The 12038-nt window shown below is 43.4% G+C and overlaps 1 protein-coding gene across 1 annotated transcript in view; it reads right to left on the bottom strand.

The window, feature by feature from the left end:
* slc6a19a.1 (solute carrier family 6 member 19a, tandem duplicate 1) overlaps positions 1–12038 on the bottom strand; it is a 90187-nt gene that overhangs the window by 7588 nt on the left and 70561 nt on the right. The window contains exons 8-10 of the mRNA XM_068000114.1: positions 11789–11945; positions 10731–10935; positions 1167–1326 (exon numbers count right to left, since the gene is read on the bottom strand). Of these exons, the coding sequence (XP_067856215.1) occupies positions 1167–1326; positions 10731–10935; positions 11789–11945 (522 nt within the window). The remainder of the gene's footprint in view (positions 1–1166; positions 1327–10730; positions 10936–11788; positions 11946–12038) is intronic.

The raw sequence follows: 12038 nt of genomic DNA, 5'->3' as shown, positions 1-12038 counted from the left end.
ATGGGATCCTGGGCTAAACCTTTATAAAACACTGGTTAGGCCACAGCTGGAGTATTGTGTTCAATTCTGGGCACCACAATTTAGGAAGGATGTCAAGGCCTTAGAGAGGGTGCAGAAGAGATTTACCAGAATGGTACCAGGGATGAGGGACTTCAGTTATGTGGAGAGACTGGAGAAGCTGGGGTTGTTCTCCTTAGAGCAGAGAAGGTTAAGGGGAGATTTGATTGAGGTGTTCAAATTCATGAATGGTTTTGATAGAGTAAATAAGGAGAAACTGTTTCCAGTGGCAGACGGGTCGGTAACCAGAGGACACAGATTTAAGGTGATCGGCAAAAGAGGCAGAGGAGACACGAGAAAGCATTTTTTTACCCAGCGAGTTGTAATGATCTGGAATGCACTGCCTGAAAGGGTGGTGGAAGCAGATTCAATAATAACTTTCAAAAGGGAATTGGATAAATACTTGAAGGGAAAAAATTTACAGGGCTCTGGGGAAAGAGCAGGGGAGTGGGACTAATTGGATAGCTCTTTCAAAGAGCCGGCACAGGCACGATGGGCCGAATGGCCTCCTCCTGTGCTGTACCTACTATGATAATGATAATCACTTCATGATATCATAAAAAGTTCATGCACAAATATTTCCAAAATCACCACCTTAATTTTAAAATAAAATATGGCATCTGATCCCAAAATATTAGGAAGATTAAAAAGTGATGTAGAGAGAGATGGGATTGATCCCAGTGCATTCATGAATGTCCCTCATCTTCCTCAACTGCATATCCCCATAGTCCCATAGCATACTGCGAGCAGCCACGGAGAAAAATCAGAGGCAAATTTTAAAATATGACGTTTTTTTCACATTCTTTGAACACTTTGAGTTATTGGTTATCGAAATATTGGAATTGGGCAAAAAAGGCTGTCTGACTATGCGGGGCTGTTGGAGGGGGGAGGTCATGTGATGAAACCTCCAGGAATATGTCCAACCTGAGTTGGCGACCCCAAAGTGCATCATTGGAAGAATCTCGTTTGAGTTTTTTTCTTGAAGATTAAAATCTGCAAAGAGCGAGCTGAGCTTCGTCGCTTGATAAGAAATGAATTATGTGTGAATTGCCGACAGAGTTATTGTTTCTCATGAACAAAAACTCAGAGTGTCAGTTTGTCGTCATTACCTGTCCATGCCATAAATGTAGGCAACACCCACCATCTCACAGAAAGCGATGATCAGCAGAGGGATGGAGCCGGCATAGGTGTCAAAAAGGGCGAGCCAGTAGTTTCCAGAATTTAAGACAAATATGAAGGCAATGAGAAAGCACACCAGACAAACCAGGCCTGAGGGAGAGAATAACAGAATTTGTTTTACTCGAATTAACAGAACCATCACATTCCGACACCATTGGAGTCATTTTCAGCTCCACCGAAAAATGGCAGTAACAGGACCAAAATCGCGTGGGAAGCCAAAGTGCCGACTTACTGCTCATTGTCCGTCTGTTCCAAGTTTCAGCAGGTCCCGGCTGTCAGAACTCCCACAGCAAACAGGCAGAAAAGTTACAGCACGGAAGGAGGCCATTCAGCCCATCAAGTCCGCGCCAGCTCTACGCAAGAGCAATCCAGCTACTCCCACTCCCCCGCCCTTTCCCCGTAGCCCTGCAAATTTTTTCCTTTCATGCAAATTTTGCGTGATGCAAAAGATTGCAAAGGAGTAAATAAAAATCGGGCTCAGTAGGTACGAGCCCCCCAGACGCCATTTTCATCTCTATCCACGTTGCAGTTCCATCTCCCGCCCACCAAATATATGAGGTAGAAGTCACGAGGCAGCCATTTTGAGTGCACTTTAAAGGCATCCTTGGCTGCAGTCAGGAAATGCTGGCAGCAGGTTTGGCTCTCATTTTTACTGCAGTCACTTGTGTGTTTTTGAGCGTTAAAGGCTTCCGATATTAGATCTCCTTGCTGCTGTCGGTGCTGCAAAAAATTTCCATGCCACTATAAACTGCTGCTCTCCTTCACCCTGGACGCTGTCACTCTTCCCCTTTAAGGTGCTGCTGCTGGCCCATCAAAATTGGCCTCCTTGCAAGATTTCCCGCCCAGATCGGCGAGCTGCCTAAAAGGAGCATGTTTTCCCACTGGAATTGCCACAAAAAAAATAGCATGAGCCTCAGGCCAATTCCAATGGGCACGCAGGGAGCATGCCCCACACACTGCCTGCCCAAATATATAAAACGCTTTATATGAACATCAAAAGCAACATAACATCCCGAGGTACGTTTCCTCTGTCCTGTAATGTTACTAAAAAAGTATTGGTGAACATAAAGTGGGCTTCGTGGTGTTATTTTTCACTAATATAAACAAACGGAGGAAAGTACCCCAACACCTCTCTGCACACAGCTTCACATTTTGTTAATGAAACCATCACTCTGATTGTACAGGGACACACCCCGATTATAAGCAAACTTCAAGATCTCCTATTTGGGTGAATATTTGTACACATTCGTTTAAAAAACTCAAAACTATTTTGGTTTCAGGAATACCCATCCGGTTGTGAAGAGAAAGGAAATCACACTTCCTTATTTCTCTCTGTGATTTCATGTGTGAATTAGTCTTTATCCCACAGTAAATCATACGTGACAGTTAAATCTACCTAGTTAAATCTAGCTTGACAAAGCACTCGAGCCTGGTTTTGGTCCTATCAGAGAAAACAAGCTGAATATTTACAGATGGACCAAGCAGATTCAAAAATAGAAATTGTCCCGCATCACTTAAGAGAATTAGTTGAACTTTCTCTCCATTATTTAGCCCGGCTTTTAAAATTCTGCTTTTATACTATTTTGAACGTTTTTAATGTTGGGGTTTGTCCAAGTCCAAAGCTCCAATCAGGGTAATTAATCCAACAACTTCTGGGGCCGTTTGAGCCTTGGCAAAGACATGGTTGTCCCCTCGGTACAGAATCATGTCGGTCTCTGCAGCAGGGATTGCTCACACTTTTAAACAAGTGTTTTTAAAAATAAACAAACGTCTGTGCTTGGAAATCCTGAGCGTGGATGGCAAAAGTCGACAGGTTTGGTGTGTTTCATACCTAATATTCCATTATAACAAACTCATATAATGTGGCTTCTTAAAATAATAAATAAAGATAGACATTGTGATATTGTAAAATGAAGCCAGTATCTTCCCCACAGGGAGGGGGAGATAGCAGTGACCCAGGTGATTTTCTTACAGGTGAACCTCAGCCCTTGGAGCATTTACCAACTGAGTCTTTTACATTGCCTAATGGGGCCTCAACTTTTCACCAATAATATCAATGATTTGTCTGAAGGAATAGAGAGTTGTATATCCAAGTTTACAGATGACGCTAAGTTAGGAGGCACGGTAAGTTGTGCAGATGGGGGCAGGAAGGTGCAAAGGGACGTTGGCAGATTGTGAAAACGGTGGCAGATGGAGTTCAAAGTGGGCAAGTGTGAGGTCATCCACTTTGGATCCAAGAAAGATCGATCAGAGTATTTTCTAAATGGTGAGAAATTAGGAACTTTAGGGGAGCAAGGAGATTTTGGAATCCAAGTACACAAATCATTAATAGCTAGTACACAGGTACAAAAAGCAAACAAGAAGGCTAATAGAATGTTGACCTGCATCTCAAGGGGACTGGAATACAAATGGGAAGAAGTTATGTTTTAGTTGTATCGAGCCTTGGTGAAACCTCGCCTGGAGTACTGCATTCAGTTCTGGGCATCGCACATCAGGAAGGATATATTGGCCTTGGAGTGGGTGCAGTGCAGATTGACCAGAATGATACTGGGGCTTCGAGGGTTAAACAGGTTGCATAGACTAGGCTCGTATTCAATTGAATATAGAAGACTGAGAGGTGATCTGATTGAGGTGTTTAAACTATTAAAAGGATTTGCTAGGGTAGATAGGGAGAAACTGTTTCCTCTGGTGGGGGAATCAAGAACAAGGGGGTATAATCTTAAAATTAGAGTTCGGCCTTCGGGAGCGAAGGATAGTGGAAATCTGGAATTCTACCCCCAAAAGGCTGTGGATGCTGGGACTATTGGAACTTTCGAGACTGAGATTAATAGATTTTGGTTGGGTAGGGGTATGAAGGGACATCAAGGAGGAGCTTTGAGAGGCCCGGAATAAAAGGGTAGGTTAATCGGGGTAAGTAAGGAGTAAATAAATTAATAATAATCGAGTATCTAAGGGGAGTTTAGAAAATAAAGTCTCTAAATATAAAGGACGGGCAGCTGAGACCCATTGCCTGCAATTCCTGCCCCACGTGGGAACTTCAGGATGCTTCGTGTGTCCTGGAGGGCCACATGTGCAGGAAATGCCTCCAGTTGCTCGAGCTCAAGCTGAGGGTTTCTGAGCTTGAGGGGCGGCTGGAGTCACTGCAGAGCATCAGGGAGGCTGAAGGTTTCCTGGATCGTACGTTCCAGGAGGTGGTCACCCCACAGCCACAGAGGGTTCGGGATAGTAAGTGGGTGGCCATCGGAAAGGGTAGGAAGAGGCAGGCAGTGCAGGAATCTTCTGGGAGTGTGCCACTCTCAAACTGGTATCAGCATTGAATACCAGTGAGGGTGACGACACCTCAAAGGAATGCAGTCCAGAGCATGGCACCATGGGGCAAAGGACTGCACAGGGGGGCACGGTGAGACGTAGAAATGCAATAGTTATAGGGGATTCGATAGTCAGGGGGACAGACAGGCATTTCTGTGACCGTCGACATGAGTCCCTCATGGTGTGTTGCCTCCCTGGTGCCAGGGTAAAGGACATCACAGAGAGGGTGCAGAACATTCTGCGGGGGGAAGGGGAACAGACAGAAGTCGTGGTCTATGTGGGTACCAATGACACAGGAAAGGAAATGGATGAGGTCCTGTGGTCAGAGTTTCAGGAGCTAAGGAGGAAGTTAAAAATCAGGACCTCAAAGGTAGTAATCTCTGAGTTACTCCCAGTGCCATGCGCTAGTGAGTACAGAAATAGGAAGATAAGGCAGGATAATGCGTGGCTAAAGACATGGTGTAAGAGGGAGGGCTTCAGATTCTTGGGGCATTGGGACCAGTTCTGGGGCAGGAGGGACCCCTGTACAAACTAGACAGGTTGCTCCTCAACAGAGCTGGGATCAATGTCCTTGTGGGGAGGTTCACTAGTTCTGTGGGGAGGGTTTAAACTAATTTGGCAGAGCGATGGGCATCAGGATAGAGCATTAGAAGGAGAAACAAGGTGCACAAAGGATTGGGAAAACACAGATAGTAAGAAATAGTACAGTATTAGGTGGGATCAGACTAAGGGAGAATACGAGAAGGTCTAAGATAGGTTTACAGTGCATGAAGCATGGTAAATAAGGTTGGTGAGCTGCAGGAGCAAATAGCCATGTGGGAATATGATGTTATGGCGATAACAGAGACCTGGCTCAAGAAAGGGCAGGATTGGGTACAAAATATTCCTGGATACAAGGTGTTCAAGAAAGATAGGGAAGGAAAAAAGTAGGGGGGTGGTGGCAGTATTGATTAAGGAGAATATTGCAGTACTGGAGAGAGAGGATGTCCTGGAGGGCTCAAGGACAGAATATATTTAGTTAGAGTTAAGAAATAAAAGAGGTGTCATTACACTACTGGGGGTATTCTATAGGCCACCAATTAGTGGGAAGGATATAGAGGAGCAAATTTGCAGAGAAATTACAGAGAAGTGGAAGAACTTTACAGTAGTTATATTGAGGGACTTCAACCATTGTAATATAGACTAGGATAGTAATAGCGTGAACAGAAACAGGGGGAGGAATTTCTTAAGTGTGCTCAAGGGGACTTCCTTGATCAGTATGTTTCCGGCCCAACGAGGAAGGAGGCATTGCTGGATCAGGTTCTGGGGAATGAGGTGGGCCAGGTGGAGCAAGTGTCAGTGGGGGAACATTTAGGGAACAGTGATCATATTATCATAAGGTTTAGATTAGTTATGGAAAAGGACAAGGAACAATCTCGAGTAAAAATACTTAATTGGAGGAGGGTCAATTTCAGTGGGTTGAGAACTGACCTGGCCCGGGTAAATTGGAATCAAAGATTGGCAGGCAAAACGGTAATCAAACAATGGGCGGCCTTTAAAGAGGAGATGGTTCAGGTACAGTCAGGGTACATTCCCATGAGGGGGAAAGGTAGGGCAACCAAAGCCTGAGCTCCCTGGATGACGAAAGAGATAGAGAGTAAGATGAAGCAGAAAAAGCAGGCGTACGACAGATGTCAAGTTGATAATACAAGTGAGAATTAGGCCGAATATAGAAAGTACAGAGAAGTGACAAGGAAATAAGAGGGGCAAAGAGAGAGTATGGGAATAGACTGGCAGCTAACATAAAAGGGAATCCAAAAGGCTTCTATAGGCATATAAATAGATTTGATAGAGGTATTCAAAATCATGAAGGTTCTAGACAGAGCAGATAGAGAGAAACTGTTCCCATTGGCATAAGAGTCAAGAACCAGAGGACATAGATTTACGGTGATTGGCAAAAGAACCAAAGGCGATATGAGAAAAAACTTTTTTACACAGCAGGGCTACAGGTAAAGGGCGAGGGAGTGGGAGGAGCTGAAACGCTCTTGCAGAGAGCCGGCACGGACTCCATGGGCTGAATGGCCTCCTTCTGCCCTGTAACCTTTCTCTGTTTCTATGATTCTATAAACGGGTAGTAAGAGGAGGGGTGGGGTCCGATTAAGGACCAAATAGGAAATCTACTCATGGAGGCAGAGGACATGGATGAGGTACTAAATGAGGACTTTACATCTGTCTTTACCAAGGAAGAAGATGCTGCCAAAGTCACAGAAACATAGAATGGTTACAGCAAGGAAGGAGGCCATTCGGGCCATGGAGTCCATGCCGCCTCTCTGCAAGAGCATTCCAGCCAGTCCCACTCCCTCGCCCTTTCCCCGTAGCCCTGCAAATTTTTTCCCTTCAAGTGAAAGAGGAGGTAGTTGAGATCCTGGATGGGCTAAAAAATTGATAAAGAGGAGGTACTAGAAAGGCTGGCTGTACTTAAAGTAGATAAGTCACCCGGTCCGGATGGGATGCATCCTAGGTTGCTGAGGGAAGTAACGGTGGAAATTGCGGAGGTACTGGCCATAATCTTCCAAACATCTGTAGATAGGGGGGTGGTGCCAGAGGACTGGAGAATTGCAAATGTTACACCCTTGTTCATAAAAGTGTGTAAGGATAAACCCAGCAACTATAGGCCAGTCAGTTTAACCTCGGCAGTGGGGAAACTTTTAGAAACGATAATCCAGGACAAAATTAATAGTCACTTGGACAAGTCTGGATTAATAAAGGAAAGCCAACACGGATTTGTTAAAGACAAATCGTGTTTAGCTAACTTGATTGAGTTTTTTGATGAGATAACAGAGAGGGTTGATGAGGACATTTTATCAAAAGCGTTTGATAAAGTGCCACCTAATAGGCTTGTCAGTAAAACTGAAGCCCATGGAATAAAAGGGGGCAGTGGCAGCATGGATACAGAATTGGCTAAGTAACAGGAAACAGAGAGTAATGGTGAATAGTTGTTTTTCGGACTGGAGGAAGGTGTACAGTGGTGTTCCCCAGCGGTCAGTACTAGGACCACTGCTTTTTTTGATATGGGTGTACAGGGCAAAATTTCAAAATTTGCAGATGACACAAAACTTGGAAGTGTAGTGAACAGTGAGGAGGATAGTGATAGACTTCAAGAGGATATAGACAGGCTGGTGTAATGGGCAGACACATGGCGGATGAAATTTAACGCAGAGAAGTGCGAAATGATACATTTTGGCAGGGAGAATGTGGAGAGGCAATATAAACTAAATGGTACAATTCTAAAGGGGGTACAGGAACAGAGAGACCTGGGGGTATATGTACACAAATCTTTGAAGGTGGCAGGACAGGTTGAGAAAGCGGTTAAAAAAGCATATGGGATCCTGGACTTTATAAATAGCAGCATACAGTACAAAAGCAAGGAGGTTATGATGAACTTTTATAGAACACTGGTTCGGTCATAACTGGAATATTGCATCCAGTTCTGGGCACCGCACTTTCGGAAAGATGTGAAGGCCTTAGAGAGGGTGCAGACGAGATTTACTAGAATGATTCCAGGGATGAGGGACTTCAGTTATGTGGATAGACTCGACAAGCTGGAGTTCTTCTTAGAACAGAAAAGGTTGTGAGGAGATTTGATAGAAGTGTTCAAAATCATGAAGCGTTTTGATAAAGTAAATAAAGAGAAACTTTTCCCATTGGCGGAAGGGTCGAGAACCAGAGGACACAGATTTAAGGTGAAAGGCGACATGAGGAAAAACTTTTTTACACAGCGAGTGTTTATGATTTGGAATGCGCTGCCTGAAAGGGTGGTGGAAGCAGATTCAATCGTGGCTTTCAAAAAGGAATTGGATAAACACTTGAAGAGAAAAAATTTGCAGGGCTAGTGGGAAAGAGCGGGGGAATGGAACTAACTGGATTGCTCTTACAAAGAGCCGGCACGGGCTCGATGGGCAGAATGACCACCTTCTGTGCTGTAACCATTCTATGATTCTCCGACTCTATGATACGGTGCAAGGCAGAGTTGAGGTACGGGTGTGGCACAGGCCCAAGGGGCTGAATGGCCTACTCCGGTTTCTAATGTTCCTGTGTTCCTAATGAGTTGATGTTCTGCTCCTGACCATGTTTGTTTTTGTATGAAAAGTAATTTTTGTTCAATAAAGAAAGATGATTTTTTTCTCCTAATTTGGCAATAGGTTTCAGAACATTCATTACAAGACATGCTGATCAGGTATAGGTATACCTCTCCTCTGCTGCTACAATGTACCTCACCTGTAAACTCAGAGGAGCACCTTACTGCACCGGTGTGACATATTTCCCACACCAACCATCTTGTTGCCTCTCTGAGTGAGATTACCAATTAGGGAGGATTTTGTGCCAAGTCCCATGCTCACTAGGAACTGAATTGAAACCTAGGACCCTTACCCCCAACGGCTAGAGGAGACTTTCAGCCCATCAGTCTGAACCCAGGACCCAGAGGTGAAAGGTCAGTGTCCAATCTATTGTGCCACCCATTCTCCCGAATCACTGATTTGCAGCAGGAATTTCAATCACTCAGTTCTGCAAAAGATTTGATGAAGACACAATGGTAGGTAGGAAAGTAAGTTGTGAAGAGGACATCAGGGGTCTGCAAAGGGATATAGATAGGTTAGGGAGTGGGCAAAAATTTGGCAGATGGAGCATAATGTGGGAAAATGTGAACTTGTCCACTTTGGCAGGAGGAATAGAAAAGCAGTATATTATTTAAATAGAGAGAGATTACAGAACTCTGAGGTACAGAGGGATCTGGGTGTCCTAGTACATGAATCACAAAAAGTTAGTATGCAGGTACAGCAAGTGATTAGGAAGGCAAATGGAATGTTGTCATTTATTGCAAGGGGAATGGAATATAAAAGTAGAGATGTTTTGCTACAGTTGTACAGGGCATTGGTGAGACCACATCTGGAATACTGTGTGCAGTTTTGGTCTCCTTATTTAAGAAAGGACATAATTGCTTTGGAGGTGGTTCAGAGAAGGTTCACTCGACTGATTCCTGGGATGGGAGGATTATCTTATGAGGAAAGGTTGGACAAGTTGGGCCTGTATACAGTGGAGTTTAGAAGAATGAGAGGTGATCTTATTGAAACATATAAGATCCTGAGGGGACTTGAAGGGGTAGATGCTGAGGGGATGTTTCCCCTTGTGGGAGAGACTGGAACTAGGGGCCACAGTTTAAAAATAAGGGGTCTCCCATTTAAGGCGGAGATGAGGAGAATTTTTTTTCTCTCTGAGGGTCGTGAGTCTGTGGAACTCCCTTCCCCAGAGAGCGGGGGAGGCAGGGTCATTGAATATTTTTAAGGCTGAGTTAAATAGATTCCTGATTAACAAGGGAGTCAAAGGTTATAGTAGGTAGATGGGAAAGTAGGGTTGAGGTCACAATCAGATCAGCCATGATCTTATCAAATGGCACAGCAGGCTCGAGGGGCCGAATGGCCTACTCCTGCTCTTAATTTATATGTTCGTATGTTTTGGTCGCAGGAATTTCATTTATCAGTTCATTATAAACAAGCAAAACTTCTCTGATGCCGTATGATGGGCTTGTTTCGAGGGCTGTTTCCTTTAATATGTAATTGAAACTCATCTTTACCATCCTCACTTTGCAGCATTTTCATCGAGTGTAAAATAAGACTTGTAAGGCCAAGTATCGGGAGGAGCTGTGCTGCCGACTGAGCTGCCAGTAGACATCAGGGGAATGAGGCATAAGTGAGATCACATCTGCTCAAGTAATCAAATAGCAGCAAGGCAGACAAAGGCTCTTTATTCTTCGCCCCGTATGCTCTAGCGAACACTTAGGCCGTGAATTTCCCCTGCTCCGCCGTCATAATTTCGCCGGGCGTGCGGCGGAACCTTGGTGACTTGCGTCGACGAGGCCTCCACTGCATTTCCGGCAGTGACAGCAGCACAGCAGGAGCAGCTGCAAAGAAATTCCTGGCCTCAGACATTAACGTGTGGACACAACGAGGGATGTATTTTATACAGTTAACAATGTTCCTACCCCAGATAGAAATAAAAACAAGAATTTTTACTTTTCAAGAAATAGTTAAAAAATCAAGATTATTTGGTAAATATAACTCAAAAAGAGATAATATTGACTGTAGTTGTTTTATAGTGCTGACTAACAGTTAAAACAATAGATAGGTAAATGGAGGCTTTGTGTTTACCTGTAATAAGCTCTTTGGACCAGCTTTTAGGTAAGATTTTCAAATCATGGAGTGGTACCAGTACACCTTCTATATTCCCAAACATTGAAGAAAGTCCAAGACAGAATAACATTATGAAGAACAAAATGGACCATAATGGAGAGACAGGCATTCTTGTAATAGCTTCAGTAAAGACGATAAAGGCCAGTCCAGTGCCTTCGACACCCTGTATAAAAGAAGAATAGAGCTAGTTGAAAAGGTTTGGGACAAGACTTTGGCACTCAGCTACATGCCAATCAGGTTGGATAAAGAGTTGGTGCAAGCAGCATAATTTGGACAGCCCAGCACAAAGCCCACGGTCATACACCAACTAACACATGGGTAGCTCAATCTCCATTACGCTGTGCGCCAATATACATCTGGAGAATCCACAATGGCAACCATTGGTCGCCGTAGAAGAATGCAGAAATTAATGGAGATCAAATGCGGAACACTAAAAGAGCTACAGAGCACAGAAGAAGGACAAATCAAAGGCTTTGCTATGAGTACTATCTTTGCCTCATTTAGAAATTGACTAAAGGGTGAGGATTTAAGTGATACCATTGAGTTGATCACATTAACTGCCACTAACTTTGCTAGCTTAGAACTTGTTAAGATAAAAATGCTGGCTCATTAATGAGGGATGGTTAATATTCCATGTACATTTATAACTGACCTTTATACACATGAAATTTCTTTTTATTGTTTGCTTTTGGGAAGAGGAGGGAGTTGAGTTAAAGAAATCTTTGCATTCTTGGCTCCTAAGGCATAATTTTTAAATGGTCAAGGTGGCTGAAGTATTGTTACATTAAATAGATTCCTCTGTGTATAGCATTTATATTTTAAAACTGCTTAATGAAATTGAATTTATGGAGAAAAACTGTAATATTGAATGACAGAAAATACATAATCATCAGTTTTGACTGTTCACATTTTCATCTACCTTCCAAAGAAAGCAGCCTAGAAAGAGATTGGACAGGATTGAAGAAATGTAAAGAATTCAGTGCTAAGGCAGTTTGAACTGAGTTAAAAGTATGTACCTGACTCAGTATGGATTGCAGATCACAGGTTTGCAAATCCAGGCCAGGTATCATCTCTGGTTTAGTACTATTTAAGTATTGAAGGACTTCTTCGTAGTTCTCTTGGGTCATATAATTTTCTGGCAGATCAAAAGCATTGGTCAAGGTCATGATATTTCTGTAAGAAAACAAAAAAAACAACACAGAAATTAGTGTATCAGACATTAATCAAAGTTACGTGATTCTTTTGTAATACAGAGAATTTTCACAT

This window comes from Heptranchias perlo, chromosome 2 (assembly GCF_035084215.1).
Source record: "Heptranchias perlo isolate sHepPer1 chromosome 2, sHepPer1.hap1, whole genome shotgun sequence".
Lineage (NCBI taxonomy): Eukaryota > Metazoa > Chordata > Chondrichthyes > Hexanchiformes > Hexanchidae > Heptranchias > Heptranchias perlo.
This window is presented reverse-complemented; position numbering and strand designations above follow the sequence as displayed.